General features: G+C 39.0%; 1 protein-coding gene and 1 long non-coding RNA gene across 8 annotated transcripts in view; one reads left to right on the top strand and one right to left on the bottom strand.

Moving 5' to 3' along the window:
* The window catches only part of LOC125465463 (LIM/homeobox protein Lhx2), a 49,175-nt gene extending 33,650 nt beyond the window's left edge, over positions 1-15,525 (bottom strand). For 2 of the 7 annotated variants that reach the window (XM_059638221.1, XM_048559045.2), the window contains exon 1: positions 654-1,453. In XM_059638221.1, the coding sequence (XP_059494204.1) occupies positions 654-851 (198 nt within the window). In that variant the 5' untranslated portion in view covers positions 852-1,453. Of the gene's footprint in view, positions 1-557; positions 1,454-4,007; positions 4,484-14,846; positions 15,009-15,404 lie in introns of those variants that run through there. The other 5 variants (XM_059638220.1, XM_059638216.1, XM_059638218.1 and 2 more) reach the window with 5 other exon arrangements.
* LOC125465464 (uncharacterized) lies at positions 4,983-7,968 on the top strand. Its single transcript, XR_007250249.2, has 3 exons — positions 4,983-5,423; positions 5,919-6,100; positions 6,736-7,968. It is a non-coding gene; the product is annotated as an uncharacterized LOC125465464 (long non-coding RNA).
* Positions 15,526-18,631: the final 3,106 nt, after the last annotated feature.

Genomic DNA, 18,631 nt, shown 5'->3' with positions numbered 1-18,631 from the left:
AGGTTTGCCAAATTGCTTCCAAATTGACTCAATTTGATAGATTTTACGAAGTTAAATCAGTTTTGTTTTATTTCTTCCTTCTAGAAACCTGAAACACAAGCAATATATATTCACAAAAAATAGCTTCAAAAATATCCCGATCTTCTTCAGTAATAACGTACCCACTGTCTTTAATCGCTTTTGAAAAATAAATCTTCATCAAATAAAAAGGAGAATACTGAGTGGTATTTCCGTGAGTTTTTTTAAAAATGAAGTTTTTGGTTTGGTTTGGGAGAGCAATTTAAAAATAAAGTGAGGTTACACAAATCGGAATTGCTCATATATCGATTCTTTTTTTAAAAAAAACGTTATAAATCTGTAAAGTTACTTGATCATCCATGTACATCTTCACTTAAAATCTAATTAATTATACCGCCCTAGTTTAATCACGCAAATCGGATACACACTCCAAGTGAAACTCAGTTATTTCCTTGTGACATTAGACATTTTCGTATATATTTTAACTTATTATGCCCTCAGTTACTTAAAAGAAATAGGAATTAAAACACAGAACTTACTTCGTGAAGCGTGGACGCATAAAATGATTTTAAATAACAATTGCCCAATCTCAGTGCAGTCCTCTATAGATTTTTTGTTAAAGGTCTGTTGCCTACCGTTTCTCTCTCCCCCATGTCTACCCCCGAGCTGATTCCTGGCTCGTTCTTGGATCGTCTTTCCATCTCCTCCATAACTCCCTGCATTTCACCCCCCGAGAGTCCGTGGAAAAGCATCGCTGACTGACGGAAATTACACGTGTCTTGTTCAGATTTCGAACCCAGAACTTCCATAAGACGCAGACCTAGCCCATGCATTTAGCCACAGTTCTCTCAATCTCTTCCCTCAATGGTTTTGTTTTGGAAAAGACAAGCGAGGTCAAACCACAGCTCCGTTCTTAAAAAGCGCAGGAAAATAAAAATAATCACGTCACTTGGAACCGTGTTTTTAAGGGGGAGGGGAAAGAAGTCCGCTCTCTTTAAACAGCTCCCATGAAGATGTGTTGCCGTTAGTTGATCACAGAAAAAAAATACAGGGTTTGGTTTTTGCAATGTCTGATCTCCATGCAAAAGAAATGCTGCAGACTTGAAGGCTTGTTGTTTTTACTAAGTTACTCTTCTGCAAAGCACAGCCTTGTGTGAGTAATTGGGGAGGAGGAGTTCGCTCTGCATTTAGTGTAATCCTTTAACGCCACCGACTTGCAAAGCGTTTTTCTTTCTCTTTTGATTGACGGGTTGGAGCCGCGCGGACTCCGCGCCTTTTCTATCAGGACGTACCGTCGCCGCCACCGCCCTCCCGGGTACCTATTGGCTGTCGGCACGTCACCTCCTTCCTATGATAGCAGCGTGTACTAAACAATTTCACTTTTAAAGGGAAACTGCTTAAGGTGCCCTGGACCAAAAAAGAAACATTTCCAGAGTTCAACGCTTTACACAGAGTTAAAGGCGCAGTCCCATAATGAGTGAGTCTCATTGTTATCCGTTAAATCAATCTCAAGCCTATCGCACGTGTTTTCTTTGTTGCAGTGACTCCGCTCTCGACAGCCCCTTTCCGAAAGATACCTGAAAACTTCAGCTATGTCGAATAAACAGAAAGCAGAGACTCCATCAGCCGTTATTTACAGTAATTACATCCATTGCACAAGGCAGGACATTTCCTGGCAATACACAGACCAGAATTGGGACTATAAAGTGTTTTTGAGTTATCGATTATCAACTGCTTTAAATTGGATTGGAATGGCTAATTCAACTGACCGAAACAAGCAAAGGCAGGTGGACCCACGGATTCAACTTCTCCTAATTTAACCAATCCAATTCTTCAAGCGCATTTTCAAAGATTCCCTTTACAAAGACAGTACAATACAGTCAAGCCAAGGATCCATAGCACCGCTGCAGCTTTTTCCCGCAGGCTAAATACACGTTATCCTATAGACTATTCAAGTGATAGTTAGCTCGGAACAGGACATATATTCTGCTCCAATATGAAACCCGTTTACATTAGCGATGCCTGGCCACAATGCTGCATTTTAGAAAATTGGATAAAAGTTTCAACAACATTTACAACTGCTGTGAACTGTGAAGAGGATAACGACGGACGTAGGTGGCATGGGCGGCCACAGAGCAGATGAATTATATGCAGGGAAATAGCACATGTTGATAGGAAGAACGGGGGGAGAAATTCATGGTGGTAAAGAAGGTGCAGGACCAGAGGGACCTGGGGGGATATGTGCACCGTGATGGTAGCAGAGAAAATTGAACAATTGGTGATAAGACATGATGGAATTCGCGGTTTACAAATAGAGACAGGCAGCACAGAAGTACAGAAGTTGTGATGAACTATTATAAAACAGTTGTTCGGCTGCAACTCGCTTATTTTGTCCAAATCTCAACATCGAACCGGTTCGAATGCAGTTATGGAGGAATGGGAAAGGATTTCCTAGGCTAAGAAACATTCTTCATCAGGATAGGATATTGGAGAAGCTGTGATTGTTTACAACAGAGAAGTTGACAGGGAGAATTCAAAGTGGCTAAAATTACCGACCAAACAGTGGCTCATGAGAATTATCCCTCTTGGAGGAAAGATAGAGAACCCGGGAACACTGATTGAAGTTGTTTGCAAAAAAAGCAAGGGTTACATAAGGAAACGCCCTTTTTTCCTGAATAACCAGTCGCTCGAGTCTGAAATTCAATGGCTGAGAGATTGGCCGGAGATTCAGTTCTGGCTTTCAAAAGGAAATTGGATAAGCATCTGAGGAGGAAAAACATTGTTTGACTGCTCAGGCAAGAGAGCTGACCTGGTCACGGCGGGCTGAATAGCCTCTTTCTGTGCTAAAGTCACCCTGTGCTTTTATGATAACACGAAAAATACAGGCAGCGTCGTTTGCTATTTGTTAAAGAAACGACGCACCACTTTAAGTGCAACGCAGAGTTGATCTGCCCCAGTTTACAAAACAGTTTCATCTTATGGGTTCGCGTCGTTTTGTTTTCAATATTTTAAACTCTGTAGACAGGAGCAGTTTAAGTACCGAACTTGCTGATTAATTGTTCGAGCTTTGTCTTTAGAAGCATCTTTTTGACAATACCAAATCATATTACGAATGATCTGATACAAGTTAGTGGCCAGATATGTACTTAACTCTCCAGAAACTGTATTAATTCACTACTAATCAACGACAGCATCTACGGAACGATGTCTCAAATTCACGGTGTAACTGATGGTTGGCTATAAACTTAAAAGGCATTTCTCTGCAAATGCAGCGTTATCTTTTGCTTTTCCAAAGAACAATGAAACTCAGATTGAATTGTCCAGCTCTGCGAATTAGTAACTGTCAAGTTTGTAACTACCTGTGGTAGAATATTGCACAAAACCTTAGATAGATAGATAGATAGAACGAGGGACAGCAGGAGTCTGTGTGATTGAGTTATTTTCGTATTAACCATTTTACAAAATCATGGTACTCGGGACAGAGCAAAATCTAAAAATGCATCCCGGTGTATGGCGCAGTGATGATCCAAACATGTACTTGCGCATGTTGCCGAACAAGTTCAAGCTTTACTACTTAAATAGTCATTTCATAAAACTGTTAGACCAACCCGTATGCATGCCTTTAATTACAATAGCATGCTGACAGGATCCGGATTAATGATCTTTTCCATTTCTCAGCACAAAACAGGGGACAGTGAGTAGATCATTGATATTTCAGTAGATTATGTTGTTTAATGCATTTGGAAAGGAGCTATGTGACTGACCGATTAAATCATTGTATGTAGAATAAGATAAAGATATTCTGTGTGTGCCTGCAACGGTGTGTGCTTCTATGTGTTTATCGTTGGCGAGACCCATATGTCGCAAATTTAAAATGCAAATACCTGTAGTGCGCCCTAATTATTGTCTGTGGACGTATAAATTTCGGCCTTAAACAAGTTGTTAGAACATATTTGAATAATCCTGAGACAAACAGTTTTGTGCTTTACCTCTATACTTACTCCTGCTTCCGCTGTAAGCCTCCATTTCTGACAGATGAAAGTTTATTCCCCTTTCGTGACAAAGGACGCTGGTGTGCGCCTATGGGGCAGCTTTGAATACGTCGCAGGGGTACGCTAAGGCAAGTGAATGTGCTGCACCTCGTCCTTTCTGCAGCTTTATCTCCCTTCTACCCTGAGGGCATGCGGTTCATCCTGAACTAGAAATCATTTTAGCGGTCCCAGTTTAAATCTTTTCTTTGAAGTATACAGTAATTACCATTTTAAACCATCAAATGGAATATAAACATACACGTTCGCACGGTGTTTTCCAGCAGTGAAGATTTTGAATCCTACAGTAACTGAAAAAAAATGAGTCAAACGTTGGCCCGGTGCCATGTTCTTGTTAAATCCCCAAGACGTGGATCCCAGGCGTGACGTCTGAACTTTTTTTTTGCATTGCAATTAAAATAATTCCTATCGGAATATTCACACGACATGTATTGCAAATATAGCTGATAGCGCCAGCCATTACACAGAACGCACGGTGGGTGTGGGGAATCTTGTTTGACACCAGACTACAACCAGATCGCCTTCAAAAACAGAAATAATCGTGTTAGTCCAGGGAACAGAGCGTGCCCAATCAGAACAAGATTAAACTTGGAAATCAAGGCTTTCTGCAGTGATTACAAAGAAGCCGGGGGCCATACTGGATACAGCTGTAATTCAAACAATAGCTAAAGTGAAACCAGCGCCACATCTAATCCACAGAGTCAAACATGTATATACTGTATGTGTGCATTTATCTTGCAAATCGTATTTGTCCACGGTTCTGCCTGTCTCAATTTGCAAGGTCATGGTTGCAGGGAATCCATGTGTAGAGACAGGCCTTGACCGAGTTTCTGCTGCCATCTACTCCATGGTGCTAACTGTGGATGGGCATTCTCACTGTTTACCATATCAGGTGAATCGTAGTTTAATATTTTAAGTTTGATGACATTCAAATATGCTCTGCATTAGCTTCCGCTGCACATAATCACACACAGTTTAAATTGGCTATGGACTAGTAGGTTTAAGAAAAAACAATTGAAATGTATTCATTAAATTGATTGGCAAAGGCTGTTCTCACAGTAAAAACGGAATGTGTGTGCATTGGTAGGTATTGTTAGTATAGACTGTGTTTGCAGGTTGGATTTCTTGCGACGGGTAAAAGGTGACAGGTGAACAAATCGTAGGCCTGGAGCTGCTAGAAACAGCCTCTCTCTGTAAACGTCACCATCTCCAGTACCATCTGCTGTCAGTCGGCTACCACACTGACACACAAAGGTACCAGCTTCCAACCAGCAACCGTGACTAACTCCTAACAATAGAATTCAAATCGCAGACTGCTTAATCCACAGGATCGAGGTTTGCACAGATAACTGACAGGTTGTAGATTAGTTACAATTATCTAGCGAATCTCTTGATATTAATAGATGACATAGCTATCACTATATTCCTCCCTCCTTAAATGATTTTATCTGAATAGAAAATGCAAGTACTTCATTTGATCGAAATTGAACTGTGAATTAAAACCTGTAATTGCTTTAGGCTCCTAATATATTGCTTGATGTCGGTTTTGTGTCTTCATACAGAGTGATTGACAAGCTGTAATTAATCATCGTTATTGCTCTTGTAACTATGCATTTATTTTGAAGCGCTCATTAGCAATTTTTTTCCAGTACAATAATCTGGCGTTTTACTTTCGTGCGTTCTTTTTTGTCTAAATCAATTGATAGGATAATAGATTAAATTGCAAATAATATGCTTACACGAACTATTTAATGGTACATTAACGGCACATTTTGATTTCTGGCAACCCCTGTGAATAATATTTGGATTTCCAGCCGTATTTAATTCCCTCTTCCAATGTCTGTTTGTTAGGGTCATCTACACTTCGCTTTGCTAAACATTCGCCTCTCTCCTCCTGTGTAAGAAACTATTCGCAATGATCAGTAATGGAAAGTTGAAGTGATTATGTCTGCTTGAATTTAGAGACCCGGCTGGAGAGGAGAGAAAGGGGATGTCAGCATTGACAGACAGAAGAGATACCACAATTCACTCCAGTGAGTGGCATCGTAATACAGGTTTATCAGCTAAACGGCCGAACTTTCTCAATGTAAACACATCCCAAAAGCACTTCGGTATTATTGCAGTCACAGCTGTACTTTAGACTATCAATCGGAGCGGGTAGGGGAACTCAAATTGATTCTCCAAACTTAAGTTTTTAAACGTCTCGGGTCTTTTGCCTGCGGGCAGTCTCTGCTCACTCGGTCAGTTCTCCATTTCTATCCCACTTCCCAAGTCTGAGTGGAGGGAGTGTTCAGGTTGGGCTCCAGGAGGCGCTCACAAACTTGCAGACAACAGCAAAGAGACTGCACGATTTGCACGGGACAGTCCCTCCACACAATTAAGAATTGTTACAATTCTCGTACTAATGGCTCGAGTTGAAATTTAATTTAGTTGAGTATTTGACCTATTCTTCCCAGAGAAATGCGAGGAGGTTTTTTTGTAACTGTACAACCACAATGCAAACATTCGGATTATTTACTCTTGGTAAACTTCAGCAACATAATTTAAATTAAACAATACGTGGATGCCAGCCCATGTGTGACAGGAGTGTGAAATCTACTTACTTTAATTGTTACTGCGTATTGACACCTTCATTTGTCATGGTCTCAGTGCCTATGTTTCATTACAGAGGATGGATCCCAAGACGTGAGGAATGCGGGTTATGGGAACTCTACATGACAATGTACAGTGCTCCGTGAGCTCAATATCACACGTAAATACAAAATGAAGAACCGGTATAAGTCATAAATCATTTTCCTATTACCCCTAGCGTGTAGTTCAGTATATATTGTGTTAGCTAGGACGAGCTGGCTTTGAATTTGTCATGAGCGGAAGATTCCAGGTCATTTAAATTCCACTTGTTCATGCTTTGAATTGGCTGATGTCTATGATACAGTTCAGTGAGTTTACAATAAGTGATCAGTGTCTCCCTCACTTTCTGAACGGACCTATACATAGTTCCCTTTCACTATGAAAATCAGATTAAACCGTTCACAGAGTCGGTTGTTTCTTTTTTTTCAAAAAAAGCTCAGAACGGACAGCTCCGGTTTTGGAATTTCAGTTTTCCCAGTGTTGTGAGGAACTTGATTCTGGGTGTTGAATTCTCGCCCTGGGCCAGCTCAGCCCGAGTTTTCCAGCGCTTTCCCACTTCAGCCGCCCAGGCATAAAGCGACAACACTGTAAGAACCCTTCCTCTGCAAAATAGTTCCTGTTTGTTTTTCTACAACATTTTCTTTTTAAAATCTTCCAGGCAGAGCATATTTTCCTATTAAAACTGTTTGATTATAATCACATACCACATATATTTCGTTCCTGACTCGATTAATATCTATTAATTAGAAAATGCAGCTTGTTGAGATGGCTGTCAGTGCTATTTCATTTTCTTGCATCATTCCTCCAGACAGTTACGAAGATGTGAGTATCCAAATACGATATAACCCTACCCCTGTGCGCGCGCGCGTGTGTTTGTGATTCACTGGGGACAATATCTGACTGGATTGAAATATCCTGCTACCCCTCCCCCTCTCTGTGGTTAACAGTCCAAAATTATCATACGCCAGGATAATAATAAAAAAAACGCCCAGTCTGATTTAATTAGATGAGAACGTTATGATCTGGATAGCAACGATTTGTCCTAACTAGGTAACTTGATCAATCATGGAGCCCCATGAACAAGTCAAAAAGAGCGCCGCATTTACAACTAAAACGGCGCTTTGAAAAAAAATTCGTGTAACTATTTGTGAAATGCAGGAGATTCGCAATTCCCGATATTTGCAGCAAGATATAACTAGGATCCGAACTGTGTGATCCACCGCATTGCCAGCACTCGCTGATAAATTCAACCGCTACAGACTACACTCCTACAACGATCAGACTTAGTTAAAAACAATCTTTAAGGCGAGTTTACAATAGGCTGCTAATAAAACGGAGACGATTTCATAATTTCCTTTCGACATCAAAAGGATTCAAGACGCTTAATGTATTCTCTCAAGGAAATATTATGTCGCTCTTTAAGTAAAGAATCCCCTTTTTATTTGATGTGTTTCTGCACGTTTTCCTTTTTTTTAATGAGCAGAGTTATGAGGTTCGCTGCAGGGAGTATTCGTCTGCGGGAAATCTGTCTACAAATGAATTTTTTTAGACGCAGAAGTGTTACTAGAATGTTCAATGTATTCGCTTTCTTAGTTAGAACAGCACACAACAGTATCTGATTACCCCGCAGGCTCCGGGATCCCAGCATTCTGGTTTGAAGGAACAGCAAAACGGCGAAACGATGCTGTTTCTCCTTCGAAATGATGCTGTTGTTCATCTAGCCTGATTCTTAAAAAATATCTAGTTAATGGATATGGTCGCTTCCCCGACCTATTTGGTTTGAAACATTTCCAAGCGTTTAAAACAAAATAAAGCAATTGGAATCTCAAAATGGTCCAAATCTATTCAGCTTATAATATTCCCGAAAATGTGAGCGCGTTTTCAAAACCCAGTTTCCGTTCAGTTTCAGCTCCTTGCGACCACACTAATAGGTTTCCAATCCGGTGATATATACAAAGCAAACAACCAGGAACTTGTCTTCATCCCAAACAATTCCACATGGAACCGCATCGCTTTATAAATTGGTCCTTGGGCTTGCACTTTATCTTGACGTGAAGTACATACTTCTATTTCAGAATGTCGTTTTACACAAATTTATTATTTAAAAAAAAAGTTTGTGTTCCAAATCATGAAAGTAAACAGACAAAATGAAGTTGACATCTATATTGCTATATGTGTGACTTCGCGTGTTTAGGAACACCTGAAAGATTTTCAAACGGTAAGAAGTAAATAAGGAGGACGCATGGCAGGGACAAGATGTGTACCTTTAACTCTGTAACGCCATAAGAAGTTAATCAAAGCGAGAGTATAGAATGTTAAAAAATGATCACTTAAAACATTCAGTGTTGTTTACACCAACTGATTCGGACACATGGCTGTCAGCAGAGAGATTAGAAAAACTTCTAAAATGCTTTTGTTCTTCAGAGAAAAAAAAATTCTCCTTTACGAAGCGCACGTTTTAACGTGTATCTTATTCATTATTGGTAATAATTGTAACTTCCTATTTTGAACGTCTAAAAAGTAAATCTATTATACTCGAGTTTCCTTGTCCCGCTTCTCATTAAATTTAGCCACCTGCAAAAAATATTCCTCACATCAACCCTGCAACCAAAAGGTCGAGAGCTACATCGTGCCATTAATTAAAACTCAATTGAACACTTAAATGTCGCGCTCGCCTCATGATAGGGAGAAGCCAGCCAAAATGTCCAAGGGTCCACACACATAAACGCTGTTAAACAAAATTAGAAAGTACACTTCACACATTATTCCAAAAGTACTTTTAACATCTTTGCACATCAACTCAAGGAGCAATTAACTGGTCGTTTCATTAATTAACTACTCCCTGGTAGATTTTACTGTGGGCAGGCCATTACACTCCATTGTAGAAAGATGTAAAAAGAATAGTTATTTAATAATTCTCCCATCGAGAAAAGGAATGCCGCCAATGACTGAATTTGCGGTTTGCAAAAAAAAACTGCTGCTTTGATGGGAAACACGTCAACATCTTCCACGGGAAAGTAGATTAATTAAGTGCCAACTCAAACATAAAAAGGTGAAAGGTCAGTTATACGAGTTGAGTGCGATTATGACCATTTCAGTACTGCCCAACACCATTTCAACACTGTTTATGTAGGAGTGGGTAGAATTCAAATCGAAGTGTTTTGTCAGTTTTACAAATCCAAGCTGAAGACAACCGGAGGTGCATTTAATTTGTGATTATATTCTTGTTTTGCCAGACCACCAGTGCTTCTCCACATTATGAAACGGGCAAGGACTGTGCGGCAGGAATCTTGTTGCTGTAAGAGCTGAACCAGTTTGGAGCCGAGCTCGAAAGGATCAAATCTAGGTTACTTACCTCAGCGAGAACAGTTCATACAATCAAAGGCTGTTTACACTCAAACGGCCACACTGCTTTGAGTAAGTATGCAGGACCAGTAAGAGGCAACTTCTACACTCCTTATGTGTACGGTTATTTGTGTTAATCCGGATCAATTTTACACTGATATGAGATGATCGACAAGTGTCTTTTTCGCTACTGGTAGTCGTGTTATCAGTTTAGTGAAAGGGCCATGTGTTTAATCCCACAATGTACATTAGTTATCACTGATCTCATGAATCTATATCAAAGCTCAATGTTTTATTTTCGTTCTTTAGAATAAGCTTTCAACAGCATAATTTAATTCACTTGTGTATCGATAAGAATCTGTTCAAGTATTTCTGGACGTCATCACTCAGTTTAACACGCGACCGAAAGATATGTGAAATCTCATATATTTGGAGCTTGTGATTTAGTTTTGAATTTTGGCCGTTAGAATAAGATGCAACATAAGTAGATATTGATTGCATTTTAAAGAGATTCAAATATCGATATGATGTAGCAAACATTGAAGGAGAAGGAACAAACATTTAGAAGCTAATTTTCCATCTGCCGAGTGAAGGAGATAAAAGCGTTAACATTGGTGGGTTTTTAACTACTCCCTAAGTTAAAGTACACAGATTTCAATTCAGTCATACACACATATACTACATGTGTAAATTTAGTACAGGAAAAAGTTCCTTCTTTTACTTGGAAATTCATTCGAAATGAAAAGGAACGTTCTATTTTTGTTTGTGCAAGAAATTACTGACTGTTTACTTGTTTTGCTGAATAAGTAGCTGAACTCACACACCCACCACAGGAACCAATCTATTAAATGGTCTTGTTCACACCTCTGACCACGTGTACAGTGAAATCTACACTGCAACTTTTACTGCAAGCCACCGTTTGGAAAGCAGTTCTTTAAGTTAGTGGTCGAAACAGTTCATTTAGACTCCTGACAAATGAGTTTAAGGCGCAACTAGCTGTTACGGTGACCACCGACGAATCCTGTTGTCAGCGCATTCTGCGTTGGGAGATGTCTGGTCAGCTGACTACGTCTGATCCTGGATGTGAACAAGTCTGTTGTAGTAACTGGTCCCTGTTGTACAACAGATTAATCATTAATTCAGTCTGACTGACATCTGTTGACCAGTTGTTACCTCTCTACCCTAACAAGGCGACTGGGCTGACGAAACAGTTCAAGCATATTGGACTTTATCATCATTAGTTACTTTAGTTAATCAATTGAGAAGACTTGACCGGTCAAGCCATTAATACACAGTAAACCGGAATAATTAATACTGTCTGTTAACATTGCAAGGGTGATATGGGGTCAACTATACAGAACACAATTGTGCCATTGATAGATTGAAGTTTGGATGCTAGCCAATGGGGAGCTATGGGTTGACCATGGAATTAGACGCGAGGGATTTCTGTAAAGCTCAATATATTCATAGTAATGGAAAGAATAAGATGCAATATAAGTAGATATTGATTGTTTACATTTTTAACTGATTCAAATATCGATATGGTGTAGCAAGCATTGAAAGGAAAGGAACAAACATTCGGAAGCTAATTTCCCAATTGCTCTGTGAAGGAGGTAGAAGACTTAATCAAACATCGAGAGCTAGCGGACAGAATGAGTTCTAAGAGTAATCAATGGTGCGAGACATTTGTAAACATTTGTGTTCCACAATTTGCATTAAGAGGCCTGGTTTAACTAGTGCTCCGCACCTGCTGCCACTTGCTGAGTAAAACATGTTATTTGTTAGATTTTTGAGACTTTTCTTCCCTCGGGCGAGGTCAACACTAATTCAAATTCAACGTTACTTTCTTTACGTATACATAATTTCTGATTTTCGAAACCTGTGGGTAGATTTATCTTTGAAATCAGCGGATCCCTGCATAATGGATGTTGTTACATTAGCCTAATGGTGATGCCCAAACCTAATAAAAGGTTAAAGCAAGCGTGATTTTATTGTGTGATGGTGTGGGAAGGCGTGGAATGCAACATGACTTTGTGGACCTTAGCCAAAGTCAATAGTGAGTCACTGACCATAGTTTTAGATTAATAACGCAATTAAGTCATTACTCTGTGGAGAGGTTTGCCATACGAAGACCATCTTTCTCTCTGATTCACTCCTTTACAATCATAATCGGTAATTCATGACGTTGAATAGATGTCTTTCCAATCCATCAAAAAGCTGTCAGCAATTGATGTGCCTTATACTGTCTCGTAATATGATCTATGCTGTACATTTTGGTTGTGACATCAATTCATTCCACACTTGATTCATTAATGCAGTCCGTGGATCAATCAGCAAATTGGGTTAGAAGGCCTACTTGGATCTACTATATTTCATGCCTTTTATTCTAATCGTTCACAGAAACCATTTTCCCGTTCTACTCGTACTACGTGACACTTATGTCAATTTCATTCAAGACATTGAAGCTGGAATAGTCCACATCCTTAAAGTCTACTAACTCCCGATGAAAGTGTCAGAGGTATCAAGTACAGCTACCGGGTTGAATCATTCTACAAAGTAATGTGTCGAACATATACAAACCACAGCATTTTAATCTAAGAAACCATGTTTGAAAACACATTGGTAGGCCATATCTATTGAGTTAGCGTAATTTTTAATGACAAGTAGTATTTGGTGGAAATCTGACAAGCATAATTCCAACTTGTCAATGTGGCACTTGATTCCAAACTTGTGTTGAAAGATGGGTTTGCATTTGCAAAAATTGATCACCCGGGAGAAAGCTCATACTGGAGTGCATTTCAAAACAATTACTTGATCGCACACTTAACGTGGATCGCAACATAACATCTTGGCCAGGAACACATTGTAAGATGCTGTTTCTGGTTACAAACTGCAATGTTATCCAATAATCCGTAAATTTAACACCTTTGTCTGTGACATAGTTCACAACCTATAAGCAATTGTATCGTTCCATTGATGTTTAACATATGCCAAGAAAGAAAGCAAACGTTTACTTTCTCTTTTACTTTATCTCTTCCAGGATGCCACTTAGTTAAAGAGAATAGTTTGCACCTTTTGTTGTTAACTAGTTTAACCAACACGAATGTTATTGTGAATGAAACTGAATATCCCACTGGGAAAAGTGGACTGACCTCACTGTACTCAGCCTAGTTTAGAATTTCTTAATTGTAACAAACACTGATATTTAGTTTCGGATTTGTGACACATTAAGGTGGGCTTCAAGTTTCTACAAACCAAGTGTAAATACAAATGGACTTACAAAAAGATAATGTTCTCTTTGAAGTTTTTTTTACAAACTTCACAACAAATCAATTCTCCACATCTGCTGTAGTATATTATCTTGCCAAGTTTAACTCCTATGCAAGTTTTAGCTTGCGTAATATTCAAAGGTACATTTCACATCAGACTTAACTCTTTAAAATAGCATATATCTAAACATCCTCAGGTGTTATAAAATTACAAAATTCAACAGAGAATTGCTCTTGTCTGAAACTCAACATTTCCATCATTTGTTAAATATTGGAAGCAAACTCTTTGCATAATTTATAATACGCAGATTATTTCAAAGTTCTGAGTGGTTACCCATCGCCATTTCGTAATTAAGGATAAAATTAGCACAGTAGATCGCAGTACGCATAATGTTCTTTTATTTTCAAACAGATTCTCACTAGGTTTCTTGTTCTGGACGAGATCTAAAGCAGCACACATTCAATGAAAGTGTTTGATCGCCTGTGTTGTATTAACTTGCCGACAACATACGTTGGTGAATCAAAGATGACAACTGTAAATATATATAACTGTAAATATGTCACAGGAGATAGGCATTGAAACGATCGAGATATGGATACGGTATTTCTGGGAAAGCAGAAGCATGCAGTCTGGTCTGCCCTGACAGTGGATATGGCAATGCTAATAACGGGAAAGCGCTTTAGGAGTAAGTCAAACTATCTGGAAGCGACATTTGGATAATTAGTTACCATTGAACGGTCAATCAAACGAGCAGAAAAACAGAACAAAACCCAACAGTGGAGTTGCAAAACAAAAGAAACCTCGCCAAGCACAGGATTAACCGGTCTAAAGCGATCTAAATGCTTTTGTATTCCAAAGGTCCGGTCCCCACTATAGTGCCGGTAAGCTAATTGTAGCTTTGGTTCGGTTTGAACTACCTTATTTCAGTTAAAAAAAATCACGCCAAACTGATCTTACAACTGCAGCAATACATCGGATCATTACTTTTAACTTTCAAGTATTTTACAACATTCAGCTTTATCCTGACAGAAAACTGCACTTAATACATTGACTCAAATATTGACAATACAATGGCCTGTATGACGATGTTTTGTGCAATTATCGTCACTGTTTATAATTTCACATCTATCTGTGTTCTTAACGTTACTTCATGATGTTGAGGATTAAAATCAATAACCTTAAAGCGTCCCCGGATCTACATAATAACATTGCAACTGCTTAAAGATCGGCCTCGTACTGCACGGACCTCATGCAAATTAAAACATGCAGAATGCTTAATTGAATAAATACATATTTAATACAAGCACATTCTATCAGGGCATCATAACGCCTGGATGTTGGTTTATACATTATACATCATTCTTATACACAGGATGTCTGCAGGCGTGCATGAAATATGATATTGCAACATTCACAAACGATTAATGCATCAACCAAGCATAAATTAATCACTGGTGCTAAATCTTCACACTCTAATAAATTTGCAGTTGACTCGAATAACATCACGCCACCATTGGATAAATGATGCCTTACCGCCAACCAGTCTCGTCCTCTGCACGCAGATTTCCAGACTTTTTCTCCTCACAAGCCTGTAACCTGGTTGTTTACGGGCACTCGGACTATATACTGTTCGATCTTCACTAACTCAGACGAAACGCCACATTCAGCTGTGATCTAGAGCCTCACTCCCTTTATAATCATTGTGTATAACTGACCTCTGACCCATCCGCATCGTCAAACTCCTTGGTTGCATCAATTCTTCATCCATTTTTGAACTTTATAAAACAGGATCGGGTGACTTTTTCCTGTTAAAAATGTCTGCGACAGTCAAGTCAATCACGTTTGATCATGATCTAGGTAACGCCAATGACAACGTACCTCACATTCGTCAGTTTTTTGATTATAGCCTGCACAGTACAAATACTCGGTTTATATCTGCCGATTCATTCGACAACAATGAGAAAGACGTTTTATAATGGATTGTAATTAATCCTAACAACTGCTTTGCGAGGTTTCAGAGAACTGCCTTAATACTGGTTGGTACCGGGGACAGGGTGTTTAACATGTTAATGGTGTTGAAATAAAACGTACCTCTTTTGGTATAATTGTTGCACAATCAAACTGTCTCGGGATAGCAAAAGACCCCTTGCACCTCCCGTTTAATAAGTTCAAGACATGCCCTTTGCCTTTATTTCCCTTAAACTCACTCAGTGGAAATCAAATCCTTCCGATGAGGTGCTATACCGGAAACGAATAACTACTTCCACGTCGGTTGCGTCTATTAACAGGAAAAATCATGTTCGCCCTATTATAACAAATGTTTTTTATTAGCTTTTTATAGTCAGTCACCTCATCTAGCAAAGCCTCTTGAAAACCAAGCACATGTCCTTTCTAACGGCATTAACCCGAGGACAAACATCGGGTTGTTAGCGAAAATAAAATGTCGTTTTGTTTTTAAAAAGAGATGTACAAACTTGCAGTTATGAGTTGAACTGATACAAACTGGTAGAGGAATGTCTTTAGAATACGCGCACAGGCAAAGACTGAAAGAGGAGTAACTGCAGCTAAAAAGGAAGCTCTGATTATTACTAACAGACTACTTGATGGGCAAATGGCTGTTCCTTTGGGGCTTTGTAATTGGTATTGATTCTTAATCTTGTAACAGCTTTTATTTTATTTACGCAATTGAGATAGAGTTTATTTTCTGCCACACGAATTGTCTTTTTAGCTATCCTGTCACGATCCACATTTCCGGGATGTAAATGAACACTTCATGCGCCCGGTTATCCCACATAGCCTTTCCCAAAGTTCTGTGGTGTCATTATTGTGAAAACAGTCTGTTTGGAAGTGACAAGAATGGTAAGCACGTACTTCATTTACATCATTCATATTACATGAACCCACTTAAAGCCCCAACGTATGACAGCGCTCTTTCGCTGTAGCAGTAATGTAAGAGAAGCAGTTCAGTGCTCAGGCTACTTTACCTGCATCCATCCCAGGTTGGCATATCTGATGGAGCAGGATGAGTCAGTTTAAATTACCACTGGCTCTCCTGTGCACAAGCTGATGACCCGAGCTCTTTCACATGATGCATTAGAAATGACATTCTGATGATTGACACTTTCAGAGACACTCTTAAATTCATGCGTTGCAAAACCGTACATCATTTGGCACCCGGGCATTTCTGCCTTTAATATGTTTCAATGTTATCAAGAAGAGACTATGCATGTCGCTTTAATGAACTTAAAACAGAATCACTAACAATATAGCAACACAATTGACAACAAGTCATATATTGGGGCGGCATTAAAAATGTAAACACGTTTTCGAATTATGTACTATTAACTTGCTTAAAAGAGCTATCTTATTTTCTGTGATTGTTCCCCTTCATTGCAACATTCCATTTAACGTTTCTTGTAGTAACGATTTGAAATTACATACAGAATTATATTCATAAAACCTAACATTTGGTGTTTGTTGGAGTTTTAATTTATACAACACATAATCGCTGTTGTCCTGCATTTAATTGGACTTACCATTGCCAATAGCGAGATGTTAATCAAAATAAATTGGTGTTAAACAGTAAATCATTAAATCTGTATTGCAATGTAAGTGTAACTAATGTGTTTTGACTTAAAGCAACTGAATGCAAATAATGAATCTGTCACTGAAGATGTGCTCATTAAATAAAGCTCGGTGCACCAGGGTCCGCAGATAGAAATTATACTGTCACGTGTGTAAGGGGGAGCGGAGGAGAGCTTAACACAATCATATGTTAAAAGGAGAAAAAGTCAAGGAAGACGGCATGGAAAGAGAAAGCAGAATATGAGACAAACATTTCTTCAAGAAATGTGCTGGATCAATATCTGAGCTAAAGAGAGCTTTGGATATAATTACCCCGAACGAAATGGCCGATGCTAAAATAGAATCATGCGACCTTGAATTGGTTTTAAAATTTTCTAGACAAGTAGAAATCTGAAAACGTAATCCGATTTTGTCAAAGGCCAAATCAGAGCCAGTGAGCGACTGCTCAGTGAACACAGTCCAAAACTCTCGACACAATGCCAGTGACTCTGAGGGAACACGATCGAGAAACTTTTCCCCTAAGTCTACGCATTACTTCGGAAAATATAAGACGCTGAATTCTTTTAAAATCAAAATTGATAACCGACGATCCATTGTGGTTGCAGTTACTCCGAGGTTTCCACATTTTCTTAATCTCCTGCCTCAGAGTTACATTGCTCACCAGAAGACCAAATGCTCTCGGGGGTTATAATTTGGGTTTCAAAGCAACCTCAAGATTGGAGTGGAACCGTAGCAATCTCTTTTGCCAGCAGGTGAAAGATGATGTTATTCTTGTGTTGTCAGAGTCCGAGTTTGTACAATAATGTCAATCTTGAACAATTAGCTTCGCCAAAACGTAATCGCTATACAATGCAACCATCCTCGTTTGACAATCGACCCTAAAGTCTGTAATTCTGTTTGTCAATGTCTTTCTCTGCTCTTTACTCCCAATCACCATTCATCAATCTTTTTTCTCTGTCAGTTTTTCAATAACCGTTCAATATGTTTCTGTGTGCTGCTAAGTGGCACACGTATAGTATGATCTCAGCCCAGTTTCATCTGGAATTGCTTCGAGATGTAACTTTACAAACGTCGATTCGCAAACTATTTTGAGCAGATGTTGAACTTTCGCATTTCCGACGTAATTTTGCAAAGACATTAACTTGCTTGATTTTGAGAGGAAGTTTGCCTTATGTTTTGTTACAAACTTACCGACAATTCAACTGGAAAAGATAGTCTTGACACCCACATTTCTATCTGACTGATAATACAGCAGAGACAGCAAGAATTCATTCAACTTTCTGCTTTCTAACAAACATAGATTTCCTTGTCTGTGGTCAAATTGTTGATGTCAGCTGTAAAAAGACACACCGTTGACGCTGGACTTTGATCTTTACAAGATTCATTGAATTGAATGCGCAGTTTTGCAAACTTTTTTATTTGTTAAATGTGAAATGTTAAATGCTGCACCTCCCACCAATCCCCCACCCCACCAGCTGCCCTTCTGTGCGATATGCCTCCAGTCTGACTTCGGTACCAATTGTAAAGACAATTCTTATTCCATCCAGGACGGAGATTTCCTTTCAGTCTCTTAAACTTCTTTCCTTTTACAATGCATTACATTTTATTCTTTTTTTCATAGGTCAATGCTTTATTTGTTTTCCTGAGTACCCTCTCACTTTCATCTTACATGCTGCAGGTCTATTTTACAATTTTTTTTGCCTGTTCCTTCCTCTTCATCCTTGCATTGTAAA

The sequence above is a fragment of the Stegostoma tigrinum genome, chromosome 29 (genome assembly GCF_030684315.1).
Source record: "Stegostoma tigrinum isolate sSteTig4 chromosome 29, sSteTig4.hap1, whole genome shotgun sequence".
Taxonomy (NCBI): Eukaryota; Metazoa; Chordata; class Chondrichthyes; order Orectolobiformes; family Stegostomatidae; genus Stegostoma; species Stegostoma tigrinum.
The sequence above is the reverse complement of the archived record's forward strand: the minus strand, read 5'-3'. Positions and strand labels throughout refer to the sequence as shown.